Source organism: Hetaerina americana, unplaced genomic scaffold (genome assembly GCF_022747635.1).
Source record: "Hetaerina americana unplaced genomic scaffold, ioHetAmer1.1.p SCAF_6, whole genome shotgun sequence".
NCBI lineage: Eukaryota > Metazoa > Arthropoda > Insecta > Odonata > Calopterygidae > Hetaerina > Hetaerina americana.
This window is the reverse complement of record NW_027287205.1, coordinates 32,068,163-32,091,423: the sequence shown is the minus strand read 5'-3', so window position 1 is coordinate 32,091,423 and position 23,261 is coordinate 32,068,163. Positions and strand designations below refer to the sequence as shown.

The following is a 23,261-nucleotide window of genomic DNA, read 5'->3' as shown; positions in this document are numbered from 1 at the left end:
GAAAATTTACTTGCTTAGATTTCATGAATGCTTATTTAAAGCAAAGTGAGCTATTGTTGCCATTGCTTTAAAAATGTGGCCGCATTGTTATTCAGGCATCTGTGAAGGCAGTATACAGTTCATAAATACCTTTGCAATGGTCGTCTCCATCTTCATCGTACAGGATTTAAGATAATCATTAACTATAGTCTCCATTAAATATTGTACTCGAGATACAATCTTAATGGTGTCATATTCTCAAATGTTCATTTTTTGGTTTATCTGATTAAAATACCACCAGAGCATACTAATCCTAGTTGTTTCATGTTCGCACTTTCTTGACCATTGAGGTATTCTTCCCGAATAGTTTTTTCCATGAATATTACAAGGTAGCTCAATAATAAATAATTAAAGAGCACAAATCAAATTCAAATTTTTTTTTTGTCTTCTGTCACTGGCTTTAAATAAACATTTTAAATCGTCTAATGTACTCATCATAAGTCTATATTTTCTGGCATATAAAATGCACATAGTTATCAACTCATATTTCAACGGTGAAACTTCATGAAAGTTTATAATGCACGTTTTAGAATTTAATTATAAAGGCACAACAACACATTATGTTACTGTTGGTGGTATATTACATTACGAAAATAAGTTCAAAAATTAAGATCATAATAATATGTTTAATAAAAAGTAAAACAGTCAGCTTAGGAAGAGTAAAAAGATTATTTTGCAAGATCTTCGTTAAATAATTACATGAGCATACATAAGCATTACCTACCCAAACAATCTTCTTACCAAGTTTGGTATTAACCTGAAGTATTGTTTGATAGAGATACCCAATAACTTGCAAAATTTATAAATTGGGAGAGGAGTTCCTCTCCGTACCATTTTGTGGCTTCCCAGGAATATCAATCAAGTTTTTAAAAATTAGGGAGCTAGGATGGACTGAGTGTGTCCTGAAATGTCACTCAGAATCGAACCTGGGCCTTCTAGTAAGTTAAGCCCAGTACTCTAAACCAGTTTAGAATGGTGCTCAAATTTTGATATTAACTCTCTCTGATATGGTTAAAATCTGAAGGTTTTAGAATACTTATTCATTTTTAAATGGATTAAAGGTAATTACTGAAATAATGTGTCAAAATAAATACATGCTTTCATTTGATTTTTAATTTAACTGCATATGAAAATAAGTAGTAGTGGACACTCATGGAAGCAAATCTATATAAACTTTGTATGTTAAATGTAAGGTGATCGTTTACAAAAATGTAGCCTTATCTGCCACATAAAACCAGTTAGCTAATACTGTCTAGAGAGGTTTCCTAACAATGAGCTAATATATATGTAATTATCAACACATTATGAACATAGCCACTAAATACAGAAGGCTCACCTGTTAGCAGGACCATTCATAGGATTTTAAATATACCCACAAGTCTGAATGAACACAGATACATAAATATTTCTTTGGAATGAAAAAATAAAAGCTTCAAATAAGGTAAATATATGGACACAGAAGTTGACATTATAAATTCAAAAAAAACTCAAGACTCCAAGAAGTCTAAAAGAGGAAAACATAACAGTAGAAGGCTGCAGCCAATGACAAAATTATCTACAGTCTCGCATTTTTCAGGATTCATCATTTTGTTGGTAAACTCTATCATGAGGGGATAATCATCCACTGGAATATAACAGAGATGATCTCTAATTGCTTTACTCAGAGATTTTCTGCTTCCTCACTTAACTGTTGTTTCCATTATTAAGATGACTTTCCATTGACTTAAGATTCCTGGAGCTGCCACACACAAGTAGAGACATACTTTTCAGCTTGCTGCGAAACCTCATTCCATCTGGCTAGAGTGACTTTAATCAAAAGTGCATAATCACCATTACTCTTTCCTATTTACTTCATAATGTCCCAGTCAAGTGGACAATCTTTGCGCAGATAAATTCTTTTGCATGTATTTTCATCAGAATGCTTCCTCCAGTCTTCCTACCACAACAAAGGTGTAACACACATGACAATAGAAAAACATACCATGAGATTTTTTAAAAATATACAACAATGGCATGAACAAATGAGATTAAATATGAAGCAATACTGTGCATATTTACAGAAGAATCTGCTTAGGATAGAATTGAAGGAGACAAAATGTTACTTCCAGGATAAGGATTTCAATTTTACTAAGGTTAACACAATGGACAGAGATATTTTTGCAGATATTTACAAACATAGATAGTAAAAACAAATTTCAGTAATTCATTCATTTGCCATTAAAAACTTGAAAGGTACAGAAAATGATATGCGTGCTATTTTTTAAATGAACAAATGGAGTTCATGGTCACAGGTGGTATTTATACAATAAATGACTTAGGAGTCTAAACGACTGGCAAACTTTTTACCTGAAATTTTCCATCCAACTTACATGGTGCAATGTAAGCAATACAACTTACTGTAGCATACTGGTGAGTAAAGGAGCTTTCACACCTTGGTGAAGTTACTGCCTGATGAGATCACTGACAGTGAGTAAGGAGAAGGTAGATGTACCATTGACCAGTGATGCCTTGTGGGGGTCAATGCTCATGTAGGGCTACCTCGCCCAGAAGAGGGGAAGAGATAGCAAGGACTGAAGTAAACAAAGGACAATCAGGGGCTTGCCACTTTTCCAGCAAAACACAGAAGAGGATCATGGAATACATTTGAGGGGGGACTCAAGTCTATCTGACTGCTTCAAGGTACACTTTGGTCTCCTGTTATCTGAGTGGTCAAATTTAAAGTTTATGATCAGTGTTTCATGATCACAACTCCTTGCAACTCAAAATTCATTTATTTGCAAGATCTGATAGCACTTTGTGGCCACTAGGGATTTCATTAGAGCTAGAAATTGGCGTGGAAGGGGAAATGCCTTTCATTGGATACTCACCCTATGGCATACACCCACCATGAGTTGAGAGAAAGGGTATGAAATATAGATTTAAATGTCTGCGAGGAGGATTATATTCAAGAAGGTCCATAAATAAGTTAGCATATGTAAGTGATGGAGTCATTCTATTTCCTACTGCTGTGCTTCTCATTTGCAGAAAACTTGGCTGTTTTTTTAAGATGTTTTCAACCAAAAGGAAAAAAAGCATTGAATTGAGGATAAATTCTGAAAAAGAAGACCATGGAGAAGCAAAGGAAATGCTGGAGTGCTTCAAGAATTTCATTGTTCCGAATAGAGGTGCATATAGGCTATATTTAATGTGACCAATAAAATGTATTATTTCTTAGAAGAATTTGAAGGCTTAAGAGTCACTCAGAAAAAATATACATCGCATATGAACGAGGCAGGTGGAAAAATACATGAAGATGGGCTCAGTATACATATTCTTTCTGAACATTAATTTCATGGTATGCCACTATTTATTTTTTCATTTATTTGGACTCCTCTACTGTACTAGAATCTTGATTGCGGTGAGCATGAAATTTTAACAAGTACCTACCTAAACTTAAAATGCATATTTCACAAGTCTATTTCTGAATTTTAAAATATCTCAAAGAGTAGGAAAAACTCTACAGCACCAGCTCAATCAGTCAATCCAAAGGAAGAGACAAGATTTTTCTGAGAAAAATTCTCTCCACTAAAATTAATCAATCAATTCCATGGATATATTTTTAGGTGACTTGAAAGATGGATATTCTACATGTAAACCAAATATTTACTTCATCATTCAACTTGCATTCATGGAAGGTTGAATTGAACATAAAAACAGTATGTAAACCATTACCTTTGGTTCCAGAAGTTCAAGCTAAAATATCATAAAAACAACTCCATTATATCATTCATTAATAGGATAGAATTAAAGCTGATGATGTACATATAAGCATGCAAAGGCATTGGTGACCATAGTGTAGGAAGAGACAACAGAAATGCAAAATTGTGATACACTGTTTTGATACTCTCAAAGGAATTCCTAGTAACATCACTGAATGAGAACACCCAGGTCTATTTATTTCCAAATGCAGATTCCTAAGTCACCTTTTAATTCCAGATACTTATTCAAACCAGCAAAACAGGAAGCTGCAACTTCATAATTAATTATGATAGGCCTGCCTTTAGGTCATATTTACACACATTCTGCTTGAGACTAATGCCAAAACAAAATATGCGGTTGCCATTTACAGTACCTCAATAATTCCAGACAGATGGATGAATATACATCAAGTACTTTCATTATGACAATAAATTATATTGCTGAAGGAAGTTATTTTCGCACCTACTCCCCTTGACAAGGACAATGAATTTAGGCATCCCATCAACAACAGTAAACCTGAAACAAAATTCAAGCATTAAAAATTAGCATAAACATATTTTTATCAAAACAATTAGCAGCTCTTTTAATTAAATCTTTATGTAGAATTCAAGAGAACGAAAAACTATTGTTTGAGGACAGTGAAATACTTTCAAGACAGCAACCAAGTAGAGATGATGTTGATCAGGGAGAAACTCCACATGTAAATAATTTTTCAACCTGCCAATTTGGTACAAGTGGGATAATTTACTTTAGGAAGAGCACTTTAGGAACAAGTCCAATGAGAAACAAAAAATATTTAAATAAAACAACATTTTCTCTCCATTTTTTTTGCCTTCACTGTGTGCATTGACATTATTGACAACAGTTTCACTGATACTCCAACCAGAATCTTCAGGGCAAAGGTGTCAGATTTAAGTTTTGATCTTCCTTATATGGGGTATACCAGCTAGCTGCATTCTGATAGGTTCTTACTTGAAGAATTCTCTCCCCATGCTCACTATAGAGAGATTTCTTCTATAATCTCTAATCATATTTTTGTGTTTTCGATGGCTTCCTACATTGGCCCGGGACAGTATCTATTCTGTTTCATTACGATTTTTACTTCAACAAAAACATAGATGTGGCAGGGCTCACTCCAGGTATGTTCCACAATGGCAGAAAGTTGCAAAATACCCTAAAACATTAATTGGGAACATGGATACCCTTTCCATAGTGCTTAGTAGAGTGGTCTCAGAGAAAGAGCCAATCAGAGAGCAGCATGTTCCTGATATACCTATATTAGGTGATAAATGGAAGAAGGGACCTTATAGTCTCAATTTTGCCCAAATAAAGATGTTTATCTATCTATCTATCTACATGGAAGGCTAAAACTTCAATCTGATACCTTCGAAATGAAGACACAGATAGGAACACCAATGAATCTGCTGTCAACATTACCAATCCATGCAATGAAGACCTGAAAAATTGGAGAGAAAATATATTGATCAACACCATGGAACCTAAGAATCAACATTAAACACCATTTTTAAAAAACAAAGCTTTAAAAATGGGGCTCGAAATTGATCTCCTGATGAATAATTTTATATCCTTGGGTTTTATAAGACTAAGCTACTACAATATTTTTAGCACTGTAAATTTACAGTTATAATAAAGTATTTCCAGTGAGATAAACATTTATACTTCTTTAAGAAGGATAGGGGAAAAATGAAACAATCAACCTAGGAATAGTTTCAAAGACGTGTTTCATTTCTAAAAGGAAATTGTTGATCTCAATTATTTATAATGCCCACATGAAAGTCATACCATTCCCCCTTGCCATTTACTTTCCTATTTAAATAATCTTGCATTACTGGCTGGTGAGAATTGGTGGGTGGATAGGCCTTTGTTCAAACAAAATTTAAAAAAAATGGAATGTTGAAGGCTGTGATAGAGAGGATGTTCTCCTCTCTATCACAGTCTTCAACATTCCCTCGTACGTCAAAATGCTCTGCATCCATCTTTCCTATCTACTTTAGATTTTTACCAACAATAACCTCTCCTCCCTACCCACGCCCAAAACTTCCTCGTTTGCTTTCCTATCAATCTACTTCACTCTATCCACCATTAAAGACTTGATAGGTCTTATAATGTACTTTCATATCTTCAGGACCAATAAAAATATTATTATTATTAATCAGTTTTTAACCTGTTTTATTTAGATATTTCAAATATTTGTTTTCAACTTCAAATTACCCACTAGAAATGTGGAAAAAATTATTTCTATGCAATGAGTGTCTGATGATAAAGTAAATGGATAATAATTAATTAAGACAGTTTGCAGGAATCATCCGTAAAGTTGCTACACCTGTTAAAGTGGGAAACAATGGCAAAGGAGATGGAGAATAGGACAGTAATTAATTTACTGGTGTATAAGCTGAGGCCTCGTTTGTCCACATTAAGCATTGGTTAATGTGTATTTGTGACTTTGGCCCATAATACCTGAGTTCATACAAATATTAGGTACATACCAGCTTAATTAATTGTGTTAGATTGTTAAACTGTGGATTCAGCATGCAAGTATGCATGTACATATGCCAAGCTGATCAAAATTTGACTGATTCAGATAATATTTGCCGTAGATTGCCCATGGATTGCAGCTTTTTAAAAGATTGAAACCTACAACAATTTGATTTTAGTAATCAATGCATACGCCAAAAACACACAGGGATTTCAAGTATAACTGTTCCAATCAAGGATTTGATTGAACCTAGGAATCTAGGAATTCTATAGTAACAACTTTCCTAAATAAAACTAATTAGATATTCATATGCTCAGTTAAAAATAAACTAGTTTAGTTTACAGAGACTCAAAACTACTCTATGCCTATTTACTGAAGCTCCAATTAGTCTTGACTTTAGTATACCTGAATGATTATTTTAACTTCCTTTTGGAAAATTTCCATGTTATTTCATGAAATCACAAACTAGCTACACTAGACCCAATTTTACAAGTGTTTTGGACATTTTAGCTCAGCATACCTCTCAGAAATTTCATTTTAGATAGGTACTGATAAGATCTAACGAAAGAAATATGCAATATTTACTTCAGAATACTTACCCTTTGCTTGATATCACATTGCCAAGATTTGATGACAGTTTTATTTCATGAATATCTCTAGTATTCTCTTCACCTTCATAATAACACGATAAGTCGTCCACTTTGTATTTTCCTTCATCATCCCACTCTGCTTTTTCAGCAAAGATCTCACTCAGCTGTGAGTGAAAACTATAAAGTATACAAACATATGAATTACTAATTGATTCCACATATTGTAAATGCATACACATTAAGGTAAATTTTTATTTTTCTTTCTTCCCCAAACTAAAATTCATTCCACATTTCTAATGTCAATGACATTTGCCAATTATTTGGCATTTTGCTTAAGTTGCCAATTGGAAACCATGGTACTTAAAGTCTGTTTACTAAATTAATGAAATTTCCACATGATATCCATGGTGTAAATTACACACATCAGTCCAATATTGGGCAAGTTTCTTTTTCAGATTACTTCATTTAATTTTTATTTTGAAATTTATTAAATGAAATACTTACGTGACATCTTCATGCCACTGGCGAACAAATTCAGTCACCATATGTTCAGGATACATAAAGAGACATGGCCACGAAAGTCTGCCATCTTCCCCAATGGAAACCCTTTCACCTTCTGCAGCAGGATGCAATGGTTCCAAATTTGGCTCCTCATCCTCCTTTTGATACAATTTTATCCCACGTTCCTTGATTTTTTCCATCAAAGCTTTTTCTTGGGTTGACTTAGATTTAACTTTGCGAGATTCCAGCCGCGAGTCCCTCTCAAAACATTTCTGTCGATTATTAAAATAATATTTTTAGGCATTCAAGTAGGTGTATGGACTTCTATGAAGCATTGATGGACTGATGAATGGAATGGATGAATGATCTAGATTAACAATAACAATTGGTGATTTCACCAATTTGATCATGCTGCTCTAAATTGTGCCTCAATGCAGATGATGTCATGCCATTTTTTGCTCCAAATTTCTTCTACGTTATAACTTCACTCCCAAGCTATCAACCCACATTTTAATATCATAATTATATTGCAAGAGAATTTTCTTGTGGAACACCTTTTTGATTCTCCAAGACAACCCCATCAGTGTTACATCTTCAAAAATAAATAAATTGCAATGCAAAGATTTCAGAGCGTAAAAATCATTTGCCTAGACTGGGATTCAAACCCAGATACCTTGATTTCCTGCGGAGAGTTTTAGCCATTTTAGCTACCACGGTGTCCACTTACACTACAAAATTTGGGGGCCTGCACGGTATTTTGTCATAACAAGATGTTATGACAAGATACTGTACATACAATGTGACAGGTATTCATGGTCATGCATATAGTGCAACATTTCATGAGGTAAAATCCAATTTTAAACGCTATGGTGTTTAACCTATGGCGAATTCCGCACTACCCTTTTACTAAAACCTTTATTTTAAAATACATGGCCTTTTTGTGATTTAACTTTCCTATTTCGTAATCATGGTCATCCCAATAAGTTCCTTCATTCTCATTTATGGATTAGCCAAAGACAAATAATAGCCAATCAATGTATATTCTCATGCGTCACAGTGTGCAGGATATTTTCATGATTTTAAACCGTTGATAGCAAAAAAGTAAAAGGGTTATCAACAGCCAAAATATATAAGGAGAGATCAGCAGTAAGATGAGGCAAATGTAGGGATTACAAAGGGAAAAGGAGACTCATAGACCTCGATCGCTCTTATCTATTGAATTCACAACAAACCAGAAAAATCCAGCATTTCCTAACACCTAATAGATACCAAAAATTCCATATCTCCTGCACATTTACACCTTTTAAAAAAGTCTTCCTGAACTCATTCTCGAGACAGTCAAATGTATTTTCATGCAACAATCTTTTTAAGATGACAATCCTGTAGCCAATACTGACTTTTATTGGGACAATATACTGAATTTTCGGTCACTTTGGTGGCCATCAAGAGGAGTGAGTTTGGCATTGAGGAAGACAAGAGTAATGAAGTATTGGCATTGGTCATGAGCACAACAGTACTTGGTTATTGTTGTTTTCCTCAGTGTCAAACTCTCACTCCTGTTGATGGTTACCTGGTTGACCAAAGTATTAGTATAGAGTTCCAAAAAAAATCAATATTGACTATGGGTTTGTCACCTCACAAACCCGCAGTCAATAGTTCATACCCATTTCATCTGAAAATCTGACATAAGAAAATATAATCCAGAATTAGGCCCCACTGTCTGCCCCCTTTATTTCACTTATCCTCACAGATTTAACTCACCCAGTCCTCCCTCTGTCCCTTTCCATACCTCCTACTTCCCCCAACTCCCTAAAATCTTAATTTCCCACCTTCAGTTACGCAGTCATTCTATAATCATACCTAGTCTCACAAAGATTTCTTTGTCATCAAAACAGCAATGTCTTTCTCCTTTTCCTGAGACACCTTTACTTCCACAATACCTGACTTTCTGCCATATCACATATCTACTCCAGTGACCAGTATTGCACTGCACACAATCAGAGATAAAAGATTGTGCTACCAACATCTACCTGGTCCCTAAAGATGTCCTATCAGCAACAGATTATACAGTAAGTGATCAAGCTAGGAAAATTGCATTTATATGATCTTCCATCATATTCGCCTTCTACTGCATCATGCCTGAATCTTCATAAACGATATTGTAATTAGGTTGATAGCTATACTCTTGAAGTTAATTTTATTATACACAAGATAAGTCCTTTTTTTCAATGTACTGCTTCAAAAGCCTACCTTATATTGTGATGTACATACTTTTTGAGAAAACATTAGCAGTACAGGGAAAGGAAGTGCTCTCACATCATAAACGTATTCATTAATTTCAACTGGCAAAGGACCTCATAACACATGAGCTTTACCCTTACCTAATAAATTAACCTTAGCATTGAAGACTGTGGTTTCACTAGATATATTAACTGGTGAAAAAAATCTGAGGTACCGTGGCTTGACTCACTTGTCAACGAGACTTCCTTGTTTTTCCTGGTAGAAATATGTGGATGAGTTTAGGTTGTGAGACTGAAAATATACAGCATAAGAGTTCCAAAGACTAGCTCTGGTTTTATGAAACAGTATTGGAATGGAAAAATACAAAGCCATTCCACAAACTCTTTCTGAAGGAAAAATGTTGTCTGCAGACTGCATGAATACAAACTGTTTCATGGCCAGAAGAATTGGTATTTTTCAGGCCAGAGGAAAGAGATGTCTTAATTGAATAAAGTGAACTTTCTGATGGTAACAAATTTAGCAGCTTCAGGCATGATGTGGTGGAAGTCGAACATAATGAATGGAAAAGTGCTTCAATCAGTTATTCATTTCTGATGGTAGTTAAAATTCTTTCAAAACACACTGCAGAACTGAAAGAGCACCTAATGGCATTATATTGAACACATGTCTTACTGATGAGGGGCCTTAACATCCAAATTTACACTTAATAATGAAACAAAGTAACCCCGATAAAAATAAATTTACAAACATTTAAAAAAAGGTTTTTTTATCTAACACATGCATGGCTTTCTAGATTAAAATCATGAATATTTTTTTCAGCATAACATATTCCTTTATTAATTGATATCTACGGCCATACAGATTTCTTGTAACATGGAAAATAAGGAAACCCCCATCAATTGAAATACTGGAAATGCAAGCAATTTGTATGAAAGACATCAAAGTTTGATAAAATTTAAAACAAGAGACAGTATGAACACTGTAGGAAGAAATAAGAAAGATAACCTTTGCTAATACTGCATCAGCACGAATTTTTAAAACTTTGGCATCAGTAGGGCTCCGAGTCAAAAATTCATCGCAGTGATTGAGACAATCATCAAACAATCCCATGTTCAAGCAGCACTGAGCAGCTCGTACCCTTGCCTTGGGATGAGATTCTTCCAATTTTAGGCAAGACTTAGCATCATTCAAAGCTGACCTTGAATAAAACAATCAGAAAATGCATTATTCATTCAATGCATCATAACTTATTCTCGTATACCCAGTCAGATATTTTGTACTATCAACAGTGCATGTGCAAATAGGGAAACCAAAGAATACAATATTCTCAACCCTTGAAGAATACATATCACTCACAGTTAGTTAGCCGTAAAGTCATTTTTCATTTAAATAAATTAGCTGACTTACAAAATAATGCTTTCAAATTAATACCAGGAACTTAACCCCCTTAAAATATAGTCTGCCACACCTTTCATAACTTCTTCTTACAGATGTAAAATGAATTTTAGATATCAGCGCAAATTGAGTAATGGACCATCTATAAGATTAAGTCAGCAATGGTATCCATTACTTCCTGAGTAAATATCAATTATCATGAAATCACTAACTTCAGCTGGCTAATTTATTTTAATGCATGTGTGCTATTACTTTTGGAAAAACTACACTTTTATTTTTTCCACTTGGTGAAAATATGTGAAGACCTCCATGCTTACCTATTCTTGAATAGAGGATTAAGTGTTATATATGTGAAAAGTAAGGTTCCTTAAAATTAATACATGCTTTTGCCTATCACTAGCCTCCTGCTTTATTGATCAACATGGCAAGCAACAGATGAATCAAGAATTGATGCTTTTTAACGTCAACTGGAATATCTGCAGGAATAGACCAACTGCCCAGAATGCAGATGTCTCTACCCTTTGAACAGCTAGTTAAAATGGTTGCTTCTATCATAATCATTTTTATTATTGGTATTCTACTGGTTAAGGTAGTTTTGAATGGGCAGAGGCTATACAATTGTACAACAATAAATTGACTTGCATATCCAGGCAAAAACTCCTCAACATCTGAAAGTACAACAAGTCCACCTACAACTGACCAGCTGTTTTTATCCTTCAGTCTACTTCTCCCTTCTGCAAAATGTTCACCCAGTTTACTCTATAAATGCCGTCTCAGCATGTAAAAAGCATAGAAATACATATTGGTTTTCTAATAGTGACTTCATTATTCCTATGGCATCATGTACCCATTCTCTTTCTACATCCAAACTGATCTTCTCCAAAGTGCTCATTCGCTCTCTTCTTCATCCTTTTGTTGATCATAAGCAGTGCATTTGCTACATGCGATATAAAATTCACACTATTATAGTCATCACGTACTGTTGATTTTTATTTTATGGGATGGGAAACAGAACTCTTTTCCGCAGTCTTCGGAGGATTTCCAAGTAAAACTAACTGTTCACTGTCTTTCCCTTAGGCACAAACTATTTGTGGATAATGCCTTTTGAGTCGACAAAGCCAGAAAAAAGTAGACTACTTATTTTTTAGACAGACCCTTTAAAATGAAAACCCAGTCTTTCTTTCCTACTCATCTTTCATTTAGTATAGCACTGGAAATCCCTGCTATACTATTATGTGTATTTAAGACTAAAAATATACAATAACTGATAATGTTTGGAACAATTTTTTCTGGTCTAAATGAGGTACATTCAAGCTGAGTTTCATTAAACTGGAGGTTTTGATTACAATTTTTTAATGACAAGTTCTTTTGAAAGAGAAAAAAGTTGCAATATGTTTTAACCTGCAACATGTATACATCCCAAGTTATAAGGGACTGATTTTGCAGCCAATGTCTTCTTATCTCAAGGGCCTTGGTTTAACTCTCAGCAATGGCAAATTTTATGGATGTAACCAGACACATGTGGTGGTAGCTATGTGGACAGCACTTCAGGTCTGCCAACCATCGAAAGTAATGCCCAATTCTAGAATCCTTAGTATCTTTTGTTAAGAGTACCCTTATACTGTCAACAGAGTGCTCTCCATCATTTCCTGAAAATCTTACCTTTACCAAAACACCAACCCATTCTCAACGGAATGAATTACCTTGGCTGTCCGTTGGCTCTCCCAGTAACTACTCTCACTGGTGCAGGGGTCATCAATATTATCCATCACTGACAAAAATCACTAGCTCAATCGGATCAATTATTTTTTTTGCATTCTATTGGTTTAGGTAAGTTTTTGAATAGCTACATTACACTATAGTAAAATGATACATTTACTTGCCTCTCCAAACAAAACCTGATATCCAACAATACATTAAGCCTCTCTCTTCAATTGAACTAAAGTACTTCCTACCTCCCTTCATTCCAGTAGTAGTAGTTTTAGGGGAGGCAACCGACAGCTAAGGTCATTTATGCCGTTAGGAATGGATGGGAAAGGAAGGGTGGAGAGAAATATGGAGTTGGCATTAGCCCACTCTTGTCAAAAGGTGCCAAGGGGTCCACAGTTTAACGTCCCATCCATCTCGTTATCATCATCAACGTTATCCCATCAGGATAACACTGAAAAAATCTGCTGCCTTGGGGATTCAAACCAGGGCCCTCACAGAGGGAAGCCTGTACATTAGCCAGTGCACCATCCCAATCCTCTCCCTTCAATCCATCCAACATCCTTATCCTATTCCAGTCCTTTCCTCGTTTGCTTAACTTTCTCCCCTCTACCATAATCTTCAACATCCCATCACCAATCAAAATGCCCTTCCCTCCTGCCTACTTTAATTTTTTCCAAACAATGCTCTCTACTCCCTCACTTCCTTGTTTGATAGAATCAATATTTGAATCAATATTTGGATCAATTTCCATGATAATATATTGGAAAATAAGAAATTCAGAAAAAAGGAATTTTCACTTAAAAATCCATTGCACCAAAGTCGTCAAGCACAACACAATGATTAGGTTTTATTAATTTGAACTTGGGCCGACAGCCTTTATGTTAAAGTTGAACATTCAAAAGATTTTGTATCACCAACATAATCCCCAACACGAGAAATTTAATTTGTAATGATAAATTCTTACCTGTAATTACCAAGCATAAATTGTGATGCTGATCGGTTATTTAAAAGCTGTGCCTGTAGTTCTATGTCCCCACACTTAGCCTTAAGTCCTTCACTGTAGCTGAGTATGGCAAGGCGATAATTTTTGTACTTAAAATTAAAATTGCCATCTTCCTTATAATTGGCTGCCAACTCTAGAGTGAATTAAAAAAAAACATTTGAAAGGATAACAGGGAAAAATTCAACAAAAAACAACCATGAATGGAGAAGCCCAGGAGGGGACATAAAAAAATTTCCTCATGCATCAAAATACAAATTTGGACAATTTTACCCATATTCATTTCCGAAATAATGTTGATTTTATATCACCTAGGTGTAAAAAACAAATTTTCTTGAGCATGGAGAAGCAGCCAGAAATAACTTGAATTCAAAGAAGTTAAACTTGTGAGAAATTGGGAATAAACTGGTTATTGTGAGTAACAGAAGTGATGGAATAAAGTTAAAGTTTAAAAACAAGGAAAACTGCAGCGAGAAAACTGTAATTTAGCAGGAAAAATTGGTTATGATTATATTTATATCATCAATTATATACATTATAATTATATTAGTATGTACTAACAAAAGGTACAAACCCTGCCAAATACAATCTTTTGCATGGGAAATGCAGCTCTAAACCTGCAGTTAACCTGGAGCTCTGACCAGTAAAATTACATGACTATGCAGTTTACTCACATATATATCTCTAATTATATACAATAAATTTACCCCAACACTAAAGGCACATATTTTTCATTGTAAATATTTATGGTTTTATCTTTTTCATACAACAGCTCAGTTTACATGACACACGTCAATCAATTTGCACTTTATAAAAATCAGCCTAAATTATCAAATGCCTACATTACTACATCGCGCTGCCAACCATCCATATGATTCATACACATAGAGTAATTGAAAGTTGTTTTTTTTATTTCTTTCCAAAACGTTAACCCTGGAATGTTCTAATTCGTTCCCACTAAAGTAAGTGCTTATGTGATCGTCTTTAAAGTGTTTTTTAAGCTACCTTACAACATTTTCTTGAACCCAGAAGTAAACGTATAAGAGAGTCAAAAACTACGGAGATCGTTGGAATCGTGGCATGGATATGAGGTACTTCAGGGCAGGGGCAATTTGTAGTTTCTCACTCTTCTCATAGGTCTTTTAACATTAAAATATCAATTCAATGACCTCATGAGACAAAAAAAACATTTTAGCCGATAAACCATTCAAACCCTATTACCTACTAGGAACTAGGGATTGCAGCAGTAGCTTTTTATTTTTAGGTGCCTTGTCGACTGGTCTCAAATGACTAGTCATTTGCAAACAGGGATTAGATCTGGTGCTCCAACCTTATCTTATTCCCCAACCTAATGCGAATATCATTTTCTTTTGGTTATGGTACAAGGTGAACTCTACTCTCACCTATCACACCAACCTTCGGGTTCATTGCTGTTGTTTGCTATTGAGGTATTAAGTGATTTCAGTATTTAATGTTTCTGGAACCACGGAAATAATTTACTTTTCAAAGCAATAAGAAATCTTTAAATGAAAATCAAATGCATAAACATAGGGTAATTTAACGCACCTTCCGGTGTATTTTCTGTGGCGTCATATTTAAGCTTTTGCAGTCCCTCAATAAGGGGTGAAGTATCGTCTGCGCTAGTTGGAGCTTGGGTCATGAAAAACGGATGCTTTTCCATTTCCTATCCAGAAGAATTGAAATTTTTAAATTCTGGGGGTTTAACTTTGCAATAATTAGAATACCATCATGCCAAATTACTTCTTCCCATCGATCCTCGGGCCATCCTTCAGTGTACGATTTCTTTTCAAGACCATCAATGTAATCATCCAATTCTCCATCAAGCTTTTTACAGAGTTCTAGTCGTTCCTCTTCCGACATAGACGACTGTTTTCCCTTAGAATCCATTGAATAATGCAAATACAAATGTTCCCGGGATGTAAATTCTCCGTCACTGCCTGTCTTTCGTCTAAAAATCCCACATTGGGCACGGTAGGGCACAATGATGCTCAACTGCTAAAACAGAATAAACTCGATAACATTGAAGCCGCGCCAACCAGTATTTCCATCCTTTGGTTGGATTATTTATTTTCTGAGCGTCTACGGTACGAAATTTTCATATTTTATTCCATTCCTTTGTGAGACATTTGTGAAGTTTTACTTGATCGCCTGAAGTTGTGAAATTTAATATTGTGTTTGAATTGACGTTCTAGTATTTTTAGTTCGTAAAATAATAGTTAATAATGGGCGACGAAAATTCAAGCGTGCAAGGCAACCCATCTGTAGAAATTGTAAGCATTAACTCCACTTTGAAAGATTTCTCAGATTTTGAGCAAACTCGAATTCTGAGTGAAAATACTCAAGCCAAAGCAATCACTTTGCTTGGCAGCTTTCGCGGAAAACAAGGTGAAGCCATAGTTTTGCTTCAGAAGTCTTGCTTTATCCATGATCATTTGCCTAAATTCTTAACTGGAGACACTCTTTTGAACAAGCAATTTGATAATGACATCTATGGTACATATGACTGTCAACCTCCGCCGGAACTAAATGGTAAACGTGAAAGTATGATGGCTTAAGTAGTAATTACAACTTTTTTAAACAAATTTTATTCCTCCCAGGAATCAGTGCTACTATTATACATCCTGCTACGAAGAAGCACATTTCAAAGTATGAGGCAAAGCCACATCACATGATTGAAGAAACTCCAGCATTGTATGCGTCTGTAACCCTTCCGCATTTGAACGAGGAACAGTTCAATCTCCAAGTAATGTATACGTTTTTATTGTCCTGTGAAAATACGTTAATGGAGTGATTATATAATATTTTGACCGTTAAACGATGTAGCATTATTTCTTATTTGTTCGTGTACTAATAATTGATTGTAAAGAATTCGTAACATTTGTTCAGTTTAAAGTAAGTAGAGTGGAGCAGAGTGGTGTAAATGACAATGCCTTCATCATTGGTCCAATAAGTGGGTGATATGCGTGTTATTAAGCGATATGGAGAAATTATGGTAGGATGGGTGTTCACTTAGTAGCATATAAGCTGGCAGTCTTGCATATTATGATTAATTGATTTTGTGATTAATGGATTCATAATATTTGGACACAAGCAAACATTAATGACAGTTTTATATTACTTCCTACGTATTAGAATTGGATGGTGCCATTGTTCAATAAGAAAAACAAGCTTGCTTTAATCTCCCTATCTTTCATTTTTAATTCTTAACCTACAAATATTTTGTCTCGTAACAAAATTCCTAATCCTTTCTTATTCAGCTATAACCAATTCCAGGCAATCAGTTTAAACAATGCTTAGAATAGTTTTATCAAGTGTAGAGAGCTGATGACCATTTTATTTTGTGCCTTTAGGCTGAATAAAATTAATCTAAAGGTTTAATGAAGGCAATCAAGGAAATGTGTATCCTAAAGTCTTGAATTTTAAATTGTTTCATAATATTCATGTATTCTACAAATATAATCATTTTCTTCTTTTAAAGTAAATGTACAATTAAAATCTCTTGCTTTACTACCTCTTTTGTAATAAAAATAATGTTGCAATGATATCTTCTGCAGTGGGGAAGACTAATTTATGTAGTGTTTATAGAATAAAGTCATATTTTTAAAGACAGTTTTTGATTGGGATAACCAAAGCTAGTCAAACTCTATATCTCTACATAATGTAATATTTCATATGACCTTACAGTGGAGAAGATTCCAATCAAGTGTTCCATTTTCCTTTGCATATGCCATCCATGATTGCTGTCGTCCTTCAAAATTGTGAGGGAGGAATCAAAATTGTAGTCTTTAAACTTACCATTCCTTCCTAAATACATTTGTTTTTCTTGAACTCTGGTCAATATATTTAATAATTCTGTGAAAAAATAAGTTGAACTCATAAGGCCAAAAATGAAAATCTTTTTATCAAATTTGCAATGCATTTCTTTACAAAATGGGTATGCACACCTATGTACACTAGAAGTCAACTGGATACTCATTGCCAAGTCTTCCGTTAAGAGATTCAATCATAAAGTTACTGTATGAAATAAGTGTTATCCTAAGATCAAGAGGCTGTGTTTTGTTTAACACATTATAACTAATCTAATTAGTCTACCCATTATGTGAATTTTTACTGTTTTCACTTGGTTTGTCATGGTAGCTAGTAACCATGGGTCATTTAGAGAACACATTTGTAGTGCCATTGTCGTATTGTCCTTGCATTCGATGAATGATTTATAAATATACTTAAAAATACATTTTAGGATTATTACGCTGCTTACATCTCTGGACAGTAGTAGGCCAAGTTGTATAGGAAATTGCTGTTGCAGATAATGTCTTAGAACTGACTAATGATTATTGTTAATTGTCTTAACACTGTTTGAAACACACACACAGTATTTCAAATGGAAATAATTAATCTCTATCATTGGAAAAATAATGAGTTTATGTTGATTTTCATTTATTATTTTAACACAGTGCCACTTTTTAAAATAGCAGATTAATGTTCCTGATGTAGGATTTATAGACAATAATAGTCATTAATACTTTATTATTTTAACTCATAAAAGTTCATAGTCATAAATTTTTGGAAATAAAGTAATTCCCACCCGAATGCCTACTGCATTGGGAACACCAAAATGGAATGTGTAGACTCAATTAAATACCTAGGCGTTACCCTCACTCACGATCTATCCTGGGGATCAAGATGGTGGGGGAGCTAACGTACTGACTTCTCACCCCGAGGGCCGGGGTTCAAATCCTGGTGGTGTTGAATATTTTTCAGAGGTATCTCGATCCCTTCTTGAGGTGCTTTGTGGAGGGCACTTTGAGTGAGTATGCCGTCTGTCGGATGGGACATTAAGCTGCAGACCCCTTGGCGCCTTTCGTAAAGAGTAGGCTAATGCCGACGCGGGGTTTCTCTCCACCCTTCATCCTTTCCTGTCCATCCCCAATGGCGCAAATGACCTCAGCTGTTGGTCTCCTCCCTTAAAAGTACTACTTCACTTTGCAACTAATAAATTAAAATCTCTCTCCCGAAGTTGCTTACTGATTCACGTGCATGCAAGTGCAAATAGCATTTTCAGTGTATGTGCAGTGTTTTAAAAACTACATACGTTGGTATGGTTGTGTAAATGCTGATAGAATAGTTTCATCTATAAGTGGACAGGGAAAGAGATATGGTAGTTCATGGGTTAGTGTTCAGACTATACCAAAGGGCCAGGGGTGTTCAATTCTCAGCACACTTGTGGGCACCCTCACCTTCACCCTAGCTGTGTACCTTAGTGGGTAGCAGATCTGCATGGGAAAATATATGTTGAAATGAGAAATGGATTGACCCTCTACCCTAATTCGTGACAAAGGCTATGATAAAATTAAGGCGCAGTTGAGAACAGCCAAGACTGGTCCATTGAACCTAAACTTGTGAGGTTTCAATCTTACTCTGAGCAAAAATATAGTAGTCAATCAATTTTATGATGATGGTCCTGTATGAGCAGCCATCAGCTTTTATGGCTTTGGTCATGATTAACCAATGAAATCCAAATTATCATCACTTTTGATCACAGAAATATCTCTCTCTGGCTTTGGTCTACATCAGCAAGTTGGGTAATTGGGAGATAATCAAAATGTTGTCATCCAGAGACGGGACCCATAAGTCATTTGTTATTCTCATTGAAACTTTTATATATCTTTGTTTCTTTTAAATGAGGTTTTTCGTGAACTTGAAAATAATGTCATATATTTTTTTCTTCAGTGAAGTGTGATTTTTAAAATATAGTATTTGTTGATGAATTTTTGTTGTTACATTGTGTATTTTATATCAGGTTTATTTAGTTACCAACATAATTTACAATGTTTATCTTTTACAGTGGGTATTTAATATAATTGATGGAACTGCAGAGCAAGATCGAGTAGTATATGCTTCTCCACTCTCCGAAGAGAAGACCGGTTTTGTCTTGGTACCAGACTTGAAGTGGGATGGAAAAAATTTAGAAAACCTTCATTTAATTGCCCTTCCTTACATGAGAGGAATACTTTCTCTGAGAGATTTAAATGGTGACCATTTGCCGTTATTAAGGAACATTAATACTCAGGGAAAGGTAAGATTTAGTCTACTATTGTCATAATCATCAGAACAATAATGCATAATTTTGTGTTGAACATTTTTTGTTTCAATGTTTTTTAACTTAGAGGATGAATTTACTTGTGGCTTCTGTTCACATTACAATCATATGCAAGGTTTAATGTACAAATCTTAATATATTTCCATCAATGATAGTTTGTACTTTCACTGATTCTTCTTCTTTTTCCTGCCAGAAAATCATAGAGGAAAAATTTGGGTTGTCTGCGTCTCAACTTCGTATATTCTTTCATTACCAGCCATCATTTTATCATTTGCATATTCATTTCACCTCCCTTCGTCATGAAGCATTTGGTAAGTCAAAATTTCATTGTTTTAATGTTTGAGTGTTCACTCTTATTTTATATTAATGATATTCCTTTCATAGAACTTATTATCATTTTAAGTTCTATTTAGTGCCCTACTACGCTGCTTGTGAGCTCATTTTGCATGAATTAAAGTGGCAGCATATAGATTCATACAAAATGTTTAGTTTTCAATTTATTCAAATGGACTCATTTTAATATTACTACCGGTGTCTTATATGGCATATAGTGCTGTATTTTCACTTATTTCTTTTCTATGGTATGTTGAGTGATCAGATCTTTTTAGATTAATGTTAGACACATAAATTGGAATATGGGGAAAGGAAATAGAATGTGGGATTTAATTGGGAATTTTTGTTCAAAATTTGGCTGGTCAGATGTTTGCATGGTTGTGTACCAACCCATTTGCTTTTTCATTTCCTGGAAAATTCCAGATAGCAATATTTTTTTTTTCCTGATGCCCTGACACTTAAAAAGACCATTTAGAAGGGCAGCATGCCCAGAAAGTACTAGATTTCTGCTAACCCTAGTCTTGTGGGATGGATTCAAAACTATCAGTAAATAGAGTAAATAGACTTCAATGCATCAATACTGTGAAAAACAGAATCGACATAAACTGGATGACTGTTAGAAGACATGAATTCATATTTATGTAATCTTCTCCTATTGAACAAAATGCATTCAGAATTTTACTCCACCATAATCTCACCCTCTAAAAAGTGCATTCTCGACTGAAGTGGCATATTTAAAACTTGCATTTATATCTCTCCATTTTTAATGTCATATGTCAGCATGAGACCTTAAATATAGTTATGTGTACTAAAAATTTTTGTCTTTCAGGTATCCATGCCGGCAAAGCCCATCTTTTAACTTCCGTTATTAACAATTTAGAACTTTTGCCCAGTTATTATCAAGATGCCACTCTGCCATTCTTTTTAAAGGAATCAGATAATCTGTTCTCCAAATTTGAAAAACATGGTAAGTTACATTTATTCATTGTTAATTCAGCTTCTTTGAACATCTAGGTTATGTGAATGTTGAGCTTTGTGTTGAAAATTCCCAAGAGTAGTCACTACACATAAGTAAATATTTTTGTCCTTTTTGGTTGTGTGATATGATGTGTATTTTGTTCTCCCAGAATGTTTTCATTGGTAGTTTTTCGCTTATAAAATTGTATTTTTGACTCGCAAAGATAATGCTGTAGTTTTATAAGTACCATGAATCTGGGTGTTGTCACTCAATGAAACAAAGAAAAATGTATTAGATTAGCTTTAGGTATTATACATTTTTTTTCACTTCTTACTGACTTATTTTGCATTTTATTTATTTTTAATATTTTTACTTAAGCTGTCAATTTAAGAAATCTCAATTGAATCGGTTTTCAACCTACATTTTCTTTGTATATTTAAAATATTATTTACAAACTTCAAAATCATTCTGTAGAAATGAGGAAAAAATGATTTCTTTGCTATGAGTGTCTGATGATAAGGTTTATGGATTTAATTAATGAAGAAACTTTGCAGGAATCGTCCGTAAAGTTGAAGCTACCCCCGTTACAGTGGGAGGCGATGGCAAAGGAGATGGAGAATAGGACAGTAATTAAGTTACTGGTGTGTGAGCTGAGACCTCATCTGTCCACTGGAAATGTTTTCCTTCAAACCACCCAGCGGCTGACTCGAGTTGATGCCTCATCTAATGCCAACCACATAATTCTCTCCCTTGGTGGTCCAGGATGGTCTGGGCTGGTGGCCATTCTTTGCCCTCACAACTTCTCATTCACTCCTTCTGGAATGAAAATTGATGATGATTCCCTAAGTTTTACCTTGGTGTTTGAACCCGTGGATAAACGTGTGGGATCATCATCAGCCCAAGTGTTGGGGCTAACCCGAATGAAAAATGATAATTTAAAACGTAGTGGTAATGTTTCAGCTCCGCAAGAGTCCTGTCTACCAAAGTGTCGTGAGTGTGGTTCACTTGTTTGGGAGGATCAAGTCTGGAAATTCAAACGAGTCCTTGAGTTGCCCTCTACACCTTTGGAAGAAGTTGTTGGTGAATGGTTTTGCCATGGCCATAGTGATTTAATCTCTTTGACTCCAAAAGTCACTGATTGTTTCCATGATCACCTTTCTACAGTAATTTACCTTAAGGATCGTGCTCCTGGAATAGTGTCATGCCGTAAATGTCAAGCTTGGCTAGGTGATGTCGATAAATATAATATGTGCAGGCTATGGGGATTTACCGTGAAATGGGAAGATGTGCATGGTTCTCCTTGCCTAAGCATGCCGTCAACACCTTATGATGCATTTTTAGTTGCTATACGACAAATCACATTGGATGAATGTAACTTAAAACCCATTATCAAGATATTGATTGAAACTCAGATTTCGGATGGCTGTAAAAATTGGCTGCTTCTTTGCATTTTAAATGGTAATTTAAAGGTGCTTTTGCCTGGAAATGAGGATCTACAGGGAGAACTTTGTGATGAATCAAGTGATCACAGTGAAAAGTGTAATAGAATGTTCGAGTTTGGTTGGAGTGTTGTTTTGACAGAAAAACAGGCCGAAAAAGATGTGACTGTGTTATTGCACGACTTGGAAAATCATTTAAATGATTTCCCCATCAGAGTCCCATTGTGCCCTCAACAGATGAAGAGAGTTTTATTCAAGGAAGAAAGTGACCTAGGAGGTATTAATAGCTGGAAGAATGATTCCAACATTGCTGTGTTGAAGGTAGCAGCTCCTATGTACTTAGCAGGTATTTGCCATCTTAAGCAGTGGAATCAACTTTTACCTCTCAGTCAAAGGACCTGTGATGGATTTAATATTTCTTACATAGAATTATGATAATTTTAATCGACTTGTTTTTTGCATGAAAAGGAATGGATTTATATATAAATTTCTGTAAGTAACTTTTTAGATGCCTATTTCTTTTAAGTTTTCCTCCTACATAATACTCATTGTTTGAATTTGCATTACATTTATGCATATTTTGTCTACATAGGCACTTAATAAAATAAATTACTTCTAAAACTTTGGTATTTCTGTTATTTATTTCAGTGGCGTGTTTATTGATTTATTACAAGAAGTAATTAAATGGATGTTATTATT

The 23,261-nt window shown here is 34.8% G+C and overlaps 2 protein-coding genes across 2 annotated transcripts; one reads left to right on the top strand and one right to left on the bottom strand.

The window, feature by feature from the left end:
* Positions 1-651: 651 nt before the first annotated feature.
* Dpit47 (DNA polymerase interacting tpr containing protein of 47kD) lies at positions 652-15,686 on the bottom strand. The gene is made up of 7 exons (XM_071593962.1): positions 15,473-15,686; positions 15,278-15,395; positions 13,676-13,847; positions 10,612-10,804; positions 7,369-7,637; positions 6,874-7,041; positions 652-4,293 (listed from the first exon to the last, which is right to left on the bottom strand). Exons 1-7 carry the CDS (start codon positions 15,617-15,619, stop codon positions 4,197-4,199), a joined length of 1,164 nt encoding a protein of 387 aa, XP_071450063.1. The 5' UTR covers positions 15,620-15,686; the 3' UTR covers positions 652-4,196.
* A 139-nt stretch (positions 15,687-15,825) lies between these two features.
* On the top strand, positions 15,826-21,787 carry Dcps (Decapping enzyme, scavenger). Its single transcript, XM_071593563.1, has 6 exons — positions 15,826-16,261; positions 16,330-16,475; positions 19,578-19,808; positions 20,026-20,143; positions 20,995-21,132; positions 21,678-21,787. The coding sequence occupies exons 1-6, from the start codon at positions 15,955-15,957 to the stop codon at positions 21,743-21,745; spliced, it is 1,008 nt and encodes a 335-aa protein (XP_071449664.1). The 5' UTR covers positions 15,826-15,954; the 3' UTR covers positions 21,746-21,787.
* The last annotated feature ends 1,474 nt before the right edge of the window (positions 21,788-23,261 follow it).

Coding starts and splice junctions, on each gene's coding strand:
- Dcps (XM_071593563.1), top strand. CDS start 15,955: ATGGGCGACGAAAATTCAAGCGTGCAAGGCAACCCATCTGTAGAAATT. Junction 16,262..16,329: donor ACCTCCGCCGGAACTAAATG/GTAAACGTGAAA, acceptor TATTCCTCCCAG/GAATCAGTGCTACTATTATA. Junction 16,476..19,577: donor AGGAACAGTTCAATCTCCAA/GTAATGTATACG, acceptor TATCTTTTACAG/TGGGTATTTAATATAATTGA.
- Dpit47 (XM_071593962.1), bottom strand. CDS start 15,619: ATGGATTCTAAGGGAAAACAGTCGTCTATGTCGGAAGAGGAACGACTA. Junction 13,848..15,277: donor CACAGAAAATACACCGGAAG/GTGCGTTAAATT, acceptor AATTCACTCTAG/AGTTGGCAGCCAATTATAAG. Junction 4,294..6,873: donor AATGTGATATCAAGCAAAGG/GTAAGTATTCTG, acceptor ATTTTGTTTCAG/GTTTACTGTTGTTGATGGGA.